This window comes from Hyaena hyaena, unplaced genomic scaffold (genome assembly GCF_003009895.1).
Source record: "Hyaena hyaena isolate Hyena2069 unplaced genomic scaffold, ASM300989v1 scaffold_109, whole genome shotgun sequence".
Taxonomy (NCBI): domain Eukaryota; kingdom Metazoa; phylum Chordata; class Mammalia; order Carnivora; family Hyaenidae; genus Hyaena; species Hyaena hyaena.
The window spans coordinates 2,030,435-2,045,267 of NW_024080740.1; the positions used below are offsets into that span (position 1 = coordinate 2,030,435).

Here is a 14,833-nt window from a genome sequence, read left to right on the forward strand (position 1 = left end):
ATCACTTACTAATATTCTAGAATGGGATTTATACCTATGACTTTATTTTTATCTGTATGTCTCATGTCTAGTTTTCCTTTTATTATTCTTTTGCTACTTTCTTTTACATTAAGCAAATATTTTCTGATAGAACATCTTCATTTTTAATAATTTTTAAACTATTTTTAATTTCCTGCTTCAGATTTATATTAACTTAATTCCAGTGAAATGTAGAAATGTTACCCCTACATAGCTCTATTCCCCTTCCCCATATTGTGCTGCTATTGTTGTGCATAATATATCTATACACGTTACAGAGCCAACAATGCATTGCTATAGCTAGTACTTTATATAATTTTATGTATCTTAAAGAATTTGAGAGAAGAAAGAAGAGCAATTACATACTTAGAGCTTTTTTTATTTAGCCTTTGTACTTGGCTCTCCTCGTTTGTTCCTGTGTGTTTAAATTATCATGTGGAGTCATTTCCGTAGGAAAAGTGCAGCTTTGCCTCCACCCTCTCCTTGGTGTGGCTACCAGCAATATACATTTCTACATATTACAGCTCCAGCAATATAATTCTATGCCTAGTAAGTGCTATTTAAATTCGTTAAGAGAAGAAATAAAAAGAAATATGTATTTATATTGTCTTCTGTAGTGACATAATAAATTGCCTTTACTTGCTTTCTTTGTTTTCTTCTGTGGATGTGAATTTGGGGTCACTTGCTCCTAGCCTGAAGAACTTCCTTTAGTGTTTCTTTCTTTTTTTTTAAGTTTATTTTTATTTTTATTTTTATTTTTGAGGGGCAGAAAAAGACAGAGCATGAGTTGGCGGGGGGCAGATGGAGAAGGAGACCCGGAATCTGAAATAGACTCCAGCTCTGAGCTGTCAGCACAGAGCTCCATGCCAGGCTCGAACTCATGAACTGCAATATGACCTGAACTGAAGTCGAACGCTCAACCAACTAAGCCACTCAGGTGCCCCTCGTGTTTCTTATAAGGCGGCTCTGCTAGCAGAAAATCCTCTCAGTGCTTGTTGATCAGGGAAAGTCCTTATTTCACCTTCATTTTTAAAAGAAAGTTTTGTCAGGTTCCCATTTATTGTTGCCAGTTTTACCTTTGAGCACTTTAAATATGTTATCCTATTGTCTTCTGGCTGCCATTGTTTCTGATGAGAAGTCAGGTGTTAATCTTATTGGGCTCCCTTGAAGGTGAAAATTAATTTTTCTCTTGCTTCTTTCAATATTTATACTAGGATGTGTCTTTTGTGAAACTCTTTGCATTTATCCTACTTGGAATTTGTTGAGACTTTTGGGTTTGTAGATTAAAGCTTTCATCAAATTTTAGAAGTTTTCAGACATTATTTCTTCAAATATTTTTTTCTACTCCTTCATCTCTTACCTTTGTCTGGCATTCCCATCACATATACGCTGATTCACCTAATGGTGTCCACGTTTCTCTGAGGATCTCTTCATTTTTCTTCATTCTCATTGCTCTCTGATGATTAGATTGAATACTCTATCAATCTGTCTTTGAGTTTGCTAATTCTTTCTTCTGCCAGTTTAATTTACTGCTGTGCTTTCTGATGATTTTTTTCAGTTTTTATACTTTTCAAATCCAGAATACATTTGGTTCTTTTTTATAACTTATATCTCTCTGTTGACATTCTCTATTTAATGAAATAATATAAGCATACCTTTATTTACTTATATATGTAAATATTATTACTTATAATATTTATATATATATAAATATATATATATATATACAGAGAGAGAAACTAGTACTAATTTGAGGTTTTTATCTCTTATATCCAAAATCTGCTCACTTTAATAGGCGGTGTATTTTGTTTTGTTTTGTTTTGTTTTTGTCTGCTTTTTTTCCCTCTCAGACTCTCCATTTTCTTTGTATGCCTCACATTTTTTGTTGGAAACTTGTTATTTCAGATATTACATAGCAGAAATTCTGGGTTCTGGTTGATCTCTTCCCCTTCCCCAGAAGTTTGTTATTATTATTTGCTGCTTTATCTGTTCAGTGACTAGAGTTATTTTGGAACAATCTGTCCCTCCCCACTTGCCCATATAGTGTGAAGCCTCTGATACTGATCCTTGGAGGGTGAAGCCTCAGACATGTGCAAAGTCATTCTCGAATGACAATATTTTTCAGTCCCTTAAACTATTCCTTTTCTTGACTATACCCCATCCTTAAGTTCCACTAATTGCTGGAAGGTTATGCTATGGTTTTCAAAAATATCCTGGAGCACAAATTTCTCCATAGATCGATCCAATTAAATTCAGAGTCCTTTACAAAAATAGATTTTGAGATCAATTTTTGAGACTGTCTGATCCCAGGAAGGCTCTTCTTAGCTGTCTATGTCCGTGGTTCTCTCTGGTAAAGCAGCCAGTCTTATGGTTTAGTTTCTACCTCAAATGCATCCACCAGTTGCTTCTTAATTGCTTTATACCATAACCTCCACTGTTTAGAGAATGTCCTTTGCCCTGAACACCCCCAGGCTCTGTTGCAAATGAAGTCAGCTTCTTTGAGAGGAGATTCTAAACTCTATGTTTTAGGGACTGATTTTTCCCCTGAACACAATCTGTGAACCAGGGCTCTGGAACTGAGGGAGGGAACAGTGGCATACTTCTCTCAGAGTGACACCCTGCTTTCAGAGCTGGATGCTTGGCAGAGCGGGGTCCTGCTGTTGCCTCTGGTTTCTTCGGTTTGCCTCTCCCTAAGTGGAACCTCTGATTTACATATGAATTGGGTGAGGGGTGACTGGGGCCACAGAATTTTTAGAATGCTGAACCCCAGGTAAAGTTTCCATCCTTCAAGTCAGGGCTAGGCTGAATACCTACCTCTCAGTTGCACTTGTTTGAAACTTAGGCTCTAAAACATCTAGTGGCAGATATGGAAATATTAATGTCCTCCTCTCCCAGAAAGATATACAGCAGCCTTCCAGCTGGGAGCTGGTGGGAGAGGCAGCTCTGTGTTCTTCGCTGCACTCATTTTGCTACAAGCTAAACTGGGAAGAGAGGGGAGGGAGTTCAAATACCACAGACTCTTCCTGTGCTTACCAAGTTTTTATTAAGTTTTCTTGAATAAATGTTCTTTCACTTACTGTATGCCTTTGGGATCATATCCAGGGACTTTAAATAGGTGTTGTTTTTTGGTGTGTGTGTGTGTGTGTGTGTGTGTGTGTGTGTGTGTGTGTTTAACAATGCTCACTAGTTTTACTGGGAAGCAAATCCACAAAGCTCCCCGTGTGGTCATGCTGGAAGTGAAACCTTTATATACTTCTTGAGTTAGTCAACATAGCAATTGTTATTCTCTAGAAAATAAAAAGGTTTGTTATAATACCCTGTTATGTTCTTTTATCCTGGCATTTCTTGAATCTGTAATTGATGAAGAGCAATGAACAGAAACATCCTCTTCATTTTGCTGTGCAGTGGGAGTTATATTTGAAGAGTATTAATGTGCTTTTCTATTTGCCTTTCTGAACATAATGATCTTCACTCTAGTCTACCTAGGGCACTCATTTGCTAAAAGAGAGATTAGACTTTGATACAAAAGAATGAAAATAAAGCAGCTCAGGTAAGATTCAGTTCCCTTCTCAAAAGAGAGTTAGGTTTAATTGAAGGGGAAAGAATATTCCAAATTCTGTTTCCTTACCATTTAGAATATCAAAAACTATAAAGATCATTCCTCCTATGCACCCCTTCTCCCTATCTATGGGGGAAGTTAAAGACAGGAGTTTATTTCCAGATAAGTGGCAAGGAAAGGAACATGCAGAGGAAGAAGAAGAAAAGAGAAATTTTTAGAGATATCTGGACTTCCACTTTCTGGGGAGCATTGGGAAGAGTGCGGTGCTAAATAAACTGAAAAGAGATGAGCACAGGGACCCTTGTCCTGTTTGGGAATCTAGGAGGAGACCATTATGCAACAGGTCTCATTTATCACAACACACCCCAGCATTATGGGTGGTTAGCAAGATAAGACAGAAGAACCGATGATGCTGCCGAGGCTCCCTCAGATCCTTTGAGGCTGGACACTGAATTGAGGGCCAGTCTTCCATGAGGGTCTCTTGTCGTAAATAAAGATACTATGTGGCATGGGCTGGAGATTGACTTCTAGACGAGAGGCTGGATAGAGGACAGGGCACTGACTCAAGGTCTGGAGACAGTGAAAGCTGAGAGAAAACCAAATAACCAAGAAGGAACTCCTAGGAACATTGCCAAGCCAGAGGAACAGATACTAGTCCACCAGCCACATGCTGTAGCACTGGCTGCCAGCGCCCAGGTGGCCAAAGAACATCATATCAAAGAACAGCAGATGTCAGCCAGCATACTGTGAAGGACTGGCAAGAGGCCAAAGTCCCTGCCATCCCTCTCCCACTCCACCAAGGTCACGAGATCATGTATACCTCACCTTCCTCTCCTCTACACTGGGCCATGTTCTTAGGGAGAAAGCAAGAGTGAGGTTTGACCGTTTCCACCCAATTTTAACTGCACACACCAAATGACACTGTTTAAAATAAGAGACTGCACTAACGTCTATTTCATACATTTTCCCCATTTTCCTCTGATAGCCAGTAGGATTATAGACAGCTGCAGACAAAATAAAGGGGCTGATTCTCTTTGCACTTCTGATTTATAAGATGGGTAAATTCTATAACAACACTGCAAGTATAAGAGTGTGCTGGGCACATAGTAAATATAGTTTTTTACCTCCCCCTTTTTATTTCTTAGATCAGAGTAGGCATTTTTTAAGTATATTTTTTGGCTGCCCAGGATCCAAACATTTTTTGGAAGGGAGTATACCAAAACAGACCAAAGTAGAGTCAGAGCCTCCCTTAGCATTATGGAAGTGAGGCTAGGGAAGTTATTCCTCTGCCTGGCACCCCATAGCTAATGCAGGGCACATAATCCAGGTCCAGCTAAATGGACTTCCATACCACTCTTTAAATCTCAAAGGAGTACTGTCAAGGTTCAGGGAGAAGTAGCAGTTTTCAAGGCAATGGTGACTACAGAGTTTAAATCCTGAACGTAACTGTGAATGTCCAGTAATAGGAAGTCCAGAATGCTCAGGTCTTACCCACTTGAATAGACTTCAGTGGCATGACCTTGTGAGCTTGTCTCCATCAGTGTGGGCTTCCATCACAAAATACCATAGACCGAGTGGCTGAAACAACAGAAATTTATTTTCTCACAGTTCTGGAGGCTGGGAAGTCTAAGATCATGTTACTAGCCAATTCAGTTTGTTGGAGCTCCCTTCCGGGCTTGCAGACGCCTCATCACTGTGTCCTCACATGGCCTTTCCTCTGTGTATGCACATGGAGACAGAGAGAGACAGATCTCTTTGTTCCTCCTCTTCTAAGGACATCAATCCTATTGGATTAGGATTTTATCTTGATGACCTCATTTAACCTTAATTACATCCTAAAAGTCTTATTTCAAATACAGTAACATTAGAGGTTAGGGCTGCCTTGCTCCTTTCTATTTCTGACCTAATTCTAATTCAACAATTCTATCAAGTATTTCATATCTTTCCATCAGATCCATTTTCTGATTAGGTTAACCAGAGCTAATTTTTATTGTTGGCAACCATGAACCCAGACTGGAGCAGATATTAGTATCAGAAGACAATCATTCAGAGAATTGGTGTTGGTTATTTGCCCTAATGGGGGCTAAAGAAAATGAAAACTCAGAGTTTGGGAATGAGAACCTGTCAGCTATAACAAATAGCTGGATAATTTTTCTCTTGTGGTGATCTTTAATGAGGTGTCCATTGAAAAGAAGGATTTAAGGGATCAAAGTGTCACTGCCACTGAATGGTGTGAATGGCAGAAAGAATTTAAAGACATCAGGGTGAGGTGGATGCTTCTAATGAAACTGGACAGCTTAAAGTTTAAGAGATGACAAACTCAAATCTCTGTATTTCAGTTCAAGGCATAGACCCAGGGAATTTCTCTGGTTGTGATAAACGTCTGCATAAATGTCTGCCAAAATCAAAAGCAAATTTTAAATTTTGTGGGCTCCTGAATAAAGCCCTTTGAATTGCCAGCCTTACCAAGTTGCTCATGTGAAAGTGACCGTGCTGATTAGTAAATAATGGAAAATTGAACATGGGGAAAACTAAGGAGGCTTGGAAACACCCCCAAACCACATTCTACGCTAAGTGTTGCTTGACAACCAGAGGAGACCCACCTCATTTCTTTTTGCATCTTCTCCATCTTCTATCAGGGCTGAGCCAGCTCTCTGACTCTATCAATGGACCTTGATCATCCTACCTGCCGCACAGAGCATCATGCCAGCAGGATCTGAAAAGTACGCTGAATTACCTTCATTACCTCAGTAAAACAAGTAGGCTAGAAGGTGGGAGAAAAATCTTTGAAGATACAGGACCTGCTATTTCAGAAAAGCTTCCATAGGTCTAGTGGTCTGGTAAACTTCAAAGTATATGGCAAATACACTGTTTGTCAAATATTAAGAGTCATAATGCTTGGTGTGCCAGAATGGGCCACCATGTACCTATTCATTCCATTTACCGGGTGCTTCAAAGGGCCTCTACCTTTAAGCACCTATACTATTTAGAAATTATGGTCCCACTGATTCAAAGAGGCCCACAGTTTCTGTGGTAAATCAGACTAATAGCTCTAAAGGGGAATCATGGAAGAGGTCCTTAGATTCAAGAGCAATAGTATAGCTTCTTCATTATGTTACTATCCTTTCGAGAGGTAGGGGTTGGTTTGCCACTGGGCCCAAGTAGAGATTAAAGCCTGACTATGAGATACCAAGTGATTATGGAAAATAAGCGATGCATTATGAATTATAATGTAATCTGATCCATCTAGCCATAAGCACCTTCATCTTTCATCTTCATCACTTTCATCTTTTTCTTGACCGTGGAGAGAGGAATCAACTTCTTTTCACTAGAATAACTGCTATTCTGAATTTTCCTTCTGCTTCTCATGCTTCCCCTAGGTAGTGACCAGGAAGGTCACAGACTTACTGAAAGCTTTATGTTTTGGTCTATCTTCTTAACCATTAGCTTCTCTTGGTTTCTGCCTGTCCTCTGAATCTGCTTTTTCAATCTTCATGCTTATTCTGTCAGTTACAGAATATCCTTCCATTCAAGCTCTTTCCTACTTAAATTAACCACAGTTTCTAGTGTTTGAAACTGAAGTCTGGAGCACCACCCCCACCTCCTATCTTTTGAACTACTTTTCTTTTATTTCTGCCATTATCTGGCTCATTAGGTAGACAGTTGTGGTTAATCTTTGGGCCAAGTCAGGTCATCCATCCATTCCCACACCAAATATTAAGCACTATGCAGGCATTAGTGGTACACAGAATTCAGGTGCCTGTGACCTGGGATAAGGACCTATAAGAAGGAATGCCTTAAAGGATCAAGGGGACTAGATTTGTAAATGGACTTGGAAGAAGCAGTTAGTGATCTAAAATTACATATTTACTTGGTATCAGGTCTATAATTTCGGTATTCCTTATTTTTTCAGTGAAATTTACTTAGATCTTCTACCTACAATGTGTAAGACTTGGAACAATATAAAAAAAAAAATCTCAGAACTGCTTTTGTGTACTTAACATGAGCTTCCAGCCCTGTAGCCCTAGTTGAGCCTCGTAATTCATCCTCTTGCTTTGAAGAGCCCCCTTTAGGGTACCTTAAGGTTGTAAGAAATACTAAACGGACGGATCCATCATAGCAGCTTTAGAACAACAACGTTTTTATTCCATGCAAAATCTTTTATTTCTGAACTCCATCAGCACATTAGCCCTTGACCTAGAGGATATGTCATGTTAGTTAATTAATACGTTAAACAGAAAGTTACCAGATCATCTGCCTAAGATACAACAGTTTATTTTCCAGTAGGTACTGTAACCAAGATAAAATCTCATTTTGAGCCTAATGTTCACACCATGCTCTAGAGCCATTTTTCTCAGGGCCCATCCCCCTTCTATAGAACTATAGATTACAGACATAAAACAAGACAGTGTGCACTGGCATCAAGTCTTGCTCCGCATTTTGTCTTTTTTATTGCATTCTGGTTTCATTCTTAGTTGTCATCTAGCACTCTTCTGTTTTTCATTGGGAAGAATATTTTAGATAAATGAATTTATTTGACTGTACCATCTATGGCACTCTCACTAGGGGCTTAAAACAATAAGTTAGCTTTTAGCATGAGGCTTCCCCTTTAGAATACCAAAACTGAGCAGCGTCTAAGCCCGTATCTATTTTAATGTGCAATCTAAATCAAGAACCAAGCCATCAAAGCTCTCCTGACCAACAGCCAAAGAGGTGTTTCAGAGATAGGGAATACAACTCTCTTTTTTTAAAACCAGAAAATTAGTCTGTTATTCAATGTAAACAGTATCTAAAAAATAATGTCTAAAATGTTTATGTTCCTAAAATAGTGCATCTTTTTTTTTTTTTTTTTTTTGGTCTTTGAAGAGACATGCCAAGATGATATAGTTCGACACTGGTAAAGAAAACTAATATCCTAGGAGAGGATCTCTCAGCCACGGACCTTGTTAACAATGGGCCTGAAGCCTCTACAGTTAATTCTGAAAGATTAACACTTTAATCATGTATCAAAGAAGAAATAATAGGCATATTTCAAGAAGGCAAAACATGGCAGATGTCAATATTTTTCTGGAATAGTATCAATTCTTTTCTATGGAACTGATACTAAAAATGAAATTAGTGTGTGTCTTCTTCACTAGGAATTTTTCACTTGCATACACATGCCAACATGGCTTATCTCCAAATACCTGGCTGTTCTTTGAATAGTACATTTAAAGAGTGTGGTCACCAGATGAAGAATTTGAGTTAAGGCTACAACCCCAAAGTCTGTGCTCTCCCCTGTTATCTCCAGAGATTTCAGGATTGGCTTTCACTAAGAAATTATAACCCTAAGAACTTCCTGCTTTCGTATTTAAAGTTCCAAATAAATATTTCCACTTAGACTCTCTGGAAAATGGCTTTATTTGTTAATTTTGTAACAAACAGTTATGCTCTTGGGGCCATAAAGGTGTGGGAAGATTTAAATTCCTTTAAGTTTACTTATTTGGAGAGAAGGAGAGTGTGTGCACACAAGCAGGGTAGAGTCAGAGAGAGGGACAGACAGAATCCCAAGCAGGTTCCACACTCTGAGCACAGAGCCCCATGCAGGGCTAGAACTCATGACGGATATCATGACCTGAGCTGAAATCAAGAGTGGGACGCTTAGCTGACTGCGAGACCCAAGGGCCCTGGGTGTAGGAAGATCTAGAACTCAACTTTAAGCAGTTTAGAATTCAAATCTTGATCATCGTCTCAAATCAGTTCACACAGAAGGAGAGGGGAGCAGGAAGAGGAAGCAGCATAAGGGTAGACAGCTAACAAGGAGGTCATACACAGTATTTATTGGGTCAGTCACTTACCTGCTAGCCTGAGTCAGTCACTTACCTGCTATAATAAGGATGCAGAAGATCAGCTTCCTAACTAATATCAGGAAGTCACAGTCAGTCCAGAGAGTATTACTAACACGCAACGCAAAGGCAGTTTGGAGGGAAGCACAATTTTTTCTTTTCTTACTACTTAAGAACCGAAGGCATGTGTTTAAAATGTTCTGAGGGTAGAGGTATCCTGCCCCCCAAATCAGTGTTTCCTATTCTTAGCCTTTTTCTCTGCAGTTTTAAATATTACCCATGCAAGAGTTTCACTGTGTCATAAAATTCAGTAGTTCATTGTTTCCTACCTCTGAATGGCCGCAGTTGTCATGAAAACACTGCCATGGCTCAGGTCCCAAATCGTAAGCCAACCTAAACCTGCCACGTGGTCCTTTCTTCCTGCGACTGTCCGCTGCTTTCCCCAAGTTCCCCCCTTCCCCCCTTCACACAGCAGGTAAAAAGCAAGCACATGGCACCTTTGTCAGCTGGGTGGCCGGGCCGTTGCAGGCATCCAAAGGTCAAAGAATCATCTGTGTTGAGAGGACGACTTGCTGAACCCAAATGTACTGTTCTTCCAGTCTAAACCCATCAGGCAGTGCTTACTGTCTAGAGCTACAGCAGCTAGCCTTGAGTTCAAATCTGTATTGTGGAATTTGAACCACTGAAGCACCCATCACCACAAAAAACCTCTATGAATCTTGTTAACAAAACAGGAAGAACTTCTGCCAATAGCTGAGAAATAAATTCCTTCTTTCCTGCTGCTTGGACCACAGCATAATGAGCACTCCCAAGCTCTCTCTGCAGTAATAAAACAAATGCCCAGGCTTTTTCTTTTGATGTGTTCCAGTTTAAAAGTTTAGAGTTGATGCCTTTTCATCCTTAATTTATCTTCCCTTGTAAATATTTCTGTACCCTTTCCAATATCTAAAGTCTACACATTTTCAAAGTATAATTCACTCCTTCTCCGATTTCAGTTGTATAACTTTATGCTATGGGTCAAATTTTGGGCTAAATAAACATACCTCGGGCTACAGCCCTGCAAATACCTCTGGCAGCAAATTAATTCAAACAAATGTTTTGGTTGGGTGGTGAGGTTGTTTTTTAATAATCTTTCTGATCTGCCTGGAGGTCCAAGGATAGACTAGGTGAACTCCCAAAGGCTTTCTAACTTTGTATTTTCTGCCACATTAATAGCAGGCTCTTGAAGTTTGTTGAAGTGGTTGGTTTAAAATTTCACCACCAGAGGGTGCTACTTGTTTGCTTCTAAAATTCATTTCACTATCAGATTTGAAAGATGGAGGCCCCGTCACCAAGACTTGTCCCTGCAGCAGCCAGTATAACCCAGGAAAGGTTTCCAGAAGACCTGCAAGCAACGCTCTACTCAAGGAACCAGATTTCACGTCACTATGGACATTACGTGTTTGGAACCAAAACTGAAAATCTCTGTAGCTTGCACAAACCCAACTGCACTAATTTATATATTTGTTGTAAAGCAAACAAGGCATTTGAATAATTTTCCATCCTCGTGGCTTTTGCTCAGTATTTACTACGTAACGACAATGAACCCCAAACTCTATAACATCCTCTTCACCACACCAAACAATAAAATAACATAAAGTAAAAAGAGAAATTGCTGAGCTGTAGCGATCATGCTATTTTCCAACAATGTAAACTCCTCTTATCACATATCCCTCTTCTGCTCGGATGTAGTTTCTTATTTCTAGGGAACATTTTATCAGCTTCAATTTCTCTTACTGTATTTTTTTGATTGACTGGGATGTGCATGTGAATTTTCCACCTGGAGGTTTCTGGTATGCGTGGAATTCAGTTCCCGTTCACCTATGTAGAGTGTGCATTGAAAACTTTTTTAAATTTCAAATTTTAAGTTTTAGATGGTAAGACATTCTAATGTGTTGTCATCTGAATGGCAAAGCCACTCAGGGGTCAACAAAGTTTTTCTATAAAGTGCCAGAGTGTAGTAAAGATTTTTAGCTGTGTGAGGTGTTAAGTTCTCTGCCACGCTACTCAGTTCTACCATAACAGCAAAAGTAGCCACAGAGACTATAAACACCAATGACCAGCTGTGGTTGTAATTCACCTTTACTTTGAGGAACAGGTGGTGTGCTGCTATTTGCTGACTCCTGAAAATGATGAATCTTAATGTACAGACTGTTCTTACTGATAAAATTCAGAAAAGTTTCTATTATGTCACCCTGTGATGATTTTGTCTTTCCTCATACAGTTTTGTACAAAGTGTGACCTAATCAATCCATTTTAAAGTTCATGGGTCCTTTGGAGGAGTACCACTGGGCTCCCTGTCCAGAGCTTTCAAAATCTGAGTCAAAGGAGGCTTAGACTTTCAGTGCGGCATTATGTTTATGTCCTATGAAGACCTGCTGTGGTAAGATATAAAATCAAGAAGGATGTGACACCCTGGCATTTCTCCTAGAGATAATATGAAAAGCAAACAAAAGACATAGTTTATTTACCTTCAGACTGATGTGTAGCCAGAGGGGTCTGGGTCTCCTTGGAGTACGACACGACTTCCCGGGGCAGGAAATCCACTTGGGTAACCTTTGACACACCCAGTCTGTGCAGTCTGCGTCTGTAAGCAACAAAGGACAAACACTTAAGGAGGGAAGGCATTCTTTGCAGAAGAGCTGTCAGTAATAATGCACAGGACCAACATAAAGCCCAACCTGCAGTTTCTCGGTGCAAGGGGCTTGGGCTGGAAGCTGGGACACTTGGCTTCTTGGCCCACTTTGGCCCTAATTTGCTGGTGTGTCAGATAGGTCCCTCAAGGTCTTGGTCTGGCTCAGAGAAGACATTTCCATGCTGAGAACCTTTGATTTTGCTTGTTTTAAATCAATAAAGGGAATTTTCATTGGTAATACAAGATTCTAGCCTCTTACATGAGATGGACAAAGGAAAAGTAGTGATCGTCAAGTCAGAAGAAAAGAAAGATGATTTCTTAGTGGGGTAACGTGTTTGCTAGGATAGGATCAAGAGAAGCACATTCCAAGGGGGGTATAACACTTCTTAGTTCCACAGAGGAGGAAGTAACACAGATCAGCATGTGAATTTGTTTAAAGGCACATTGCTATAGCATAGGTGAGTGAAGAGGGCACTGGGCTAAGAGTGATAAAGTTTTAGCTTGGATTCCCCAACTGTGACCATGTGAAAAACAGTTTCTAAATATTTATGTCACACTTCAAATGTTTTCAGACGTCTCTAACATCTATCAAGTCCTCTGTCCTCATAACACCTCTGGGAGTCATATGGGAAGGTGTTATCACCATCTCCATTTTATAGATGAGGAAAATGAAATGAGTGTAAGAGACATGTCCAAGTATATAGAACTCATAAATGTACTGTTGGCCTAAATCCTGGTCCGTGCCTTTTCCACCAAGCCAGCTCCTATTTAGGGTTCTGAATGGTGGTTTCTGAGCTACTGCAGAGATCCAAAGTGCTTTCTGAGTCACCCAGGAACATCTAAGTCATGGCGGCAGCAGAGTCTGATGATTAGGCACATACACTCTAGCCCCCCACTTACCAGCTGTATGTGTCATCTTAAACAAGGTCTCTAACCTCTCTGCGCCTCTGGTTTGTCATCTATAAAATGGAGATATTACTAGTACTTGCTATTAGGATTATTATGGTGATGTGTACGTACTGTGCACATATAATGCATATACTACATATATATTATGTACACATATGTACATAATTTCCACACTTATATCTTAAAAGTTTCTGGAACGTTATTTTTAACAGATTGATGTAATACTAGGATGCAACACATTCTACTGTGTTTCCTAAAAATTTCTAGGCATAGAGTATGTGTTCCTCTCTCTGAAAGAAAGAGAAAAAGGTGAAATGAATGCAAACCTCAATAGCTCATACAGGAAATCCTAGCTACACTCCCTAGCTCTCTCTATGGCCAGTAAAAGCACTTTCTATTCATATTATTGATTTTAATTATTATTAGCACATGGCACAGACTCATTGTATTTTTAGTACTACTACTAATAATAAAATGAAAGAAAAATGCATGTCACAGCTAGAAATTTCCTTGTACAATTTCCCAAGCATTAGGAAAAAAAAAATGTTTCTTCTTTTGTAGGAGTTACTCAGACAACTGAGGTGATATCTAAGATGTGTACAAAGTGGATGTGCACAAAGTTCTATAAACCTAGGCTTAGAGGACAAGCCTGTTTGGCCATCTCTGAAGTGCCCATAAGCACAACCATAGTCGTAGCTGCACGCAGGCCTGGGCCTCACTCACTCAGAAGTCTACACCACAGAGAGCCAGGCTGGGTTCCCAGAACTCCCCGCAGCCTCCTCACACAGAATTAGTGGAAAACACACAAAATACACTAGAAACAAAGTTGCCGAACAATGTAAAAGGCTCAAAGTTTCAAAGTAAGAAATTCAGGTATTAGTTTAACATCTTAAGTGAGAGAAGAATGTTTTCTTTCCTGAGCTGGGTCTTTCTCAAAGCACTTGACAAAGCAAGCATGAATAGACACCCCAGGGGTAATGCTCCTCCTGCTGTTTCATGGCCCAGAGCATCTTTCTGAGGTCGCAAGAGGTCAGGCTGCATCACACAAGCAAAGACATGGAAAAGAAACATGTGCTGGTATGACAGCCCCACCTTTTCTAATGGAGTCCCCCCCTGGCATGAAGGGATAGGGCTGGATCCTAGACTTCTATGGGCATCTGTGTGAGGCCCAGAAATCTCCATACTTCCACTGAAAGGTACCAACACCTTCAGGCAGGGGTTCTATGGTTTCTTGTTAATGAGACATAAGCCATAGGCCTATCTTGCTGGGTAACCAGCAGCAGGCATGGAAATAGGAGTCTCACATGCAATGTGATAATCCATCATGGCAAATCAAAACCAACAGATAAGACAGTATGGCATAATGGTTATGTCATGGACTCATTCAGAAACAAATCTGGGTTCAAATCTATGCTTGGTCACTTATCAACAGAGTGGTAGGTGAAAGCTTTGGACAAGTGACAAACCCTACTAAGCCTGAAGCTTCTTATCTGTAAAATGGGTACATATCATTCTGAAGACAGAATGAAGCTAATACTTGTAAAGCACTTACTTCTGTGCATGCACATAGCAAGCAGCTCCTGGCTTAAGCATCTCTGCTTTTAATTTCTCTTTTTGGCTGATAATGCTTGTATTTGTTTTAAAAAAACAGAGAAGACAGATTTATGAATGCTCTATGTTTAAGATTCCTTAAGACAGCAGATTTGAAGATTATCTCTTTCAATGAAGCATAAGAATCACACACTAATGTCTTTATATGAACACATTGAAAGAGTCTATTTGCTTTTTCTTTAACTGAAAATACTATCCTTGTGACACTTCTCAGCTTTCAAAACTTAGCTTGAATAA

General features: G+C 39.7%; 1 protein-coding gene across 4 annotated transcripts in view; it reads right to left on the reverse strand.

The window, feature by feature from the left end:
• DYNC1I1 (dynein cytoplasmic 1 intermediate chain 1) overlaps positions 1-14,833 on the reverse strand; it is a 270,147-nt gene that overhangs the window by 214,848 nt on the left and 40,466 nt on the right. For all 4 annotated transcript variants that reach the window (XM_039236278.1, XM_039236275.1, XM_039236276.1 and 1 more), the window contains one exon: positions 11,913-12,028. In XM_039236278.1, the coding sequence (XP_039092209.1) occupies positions 11,913-12,028 (116 nt within the window). The remainder of the gene's footprint in view (positions 1-11,912; positions 12,029-14,833) is intronic.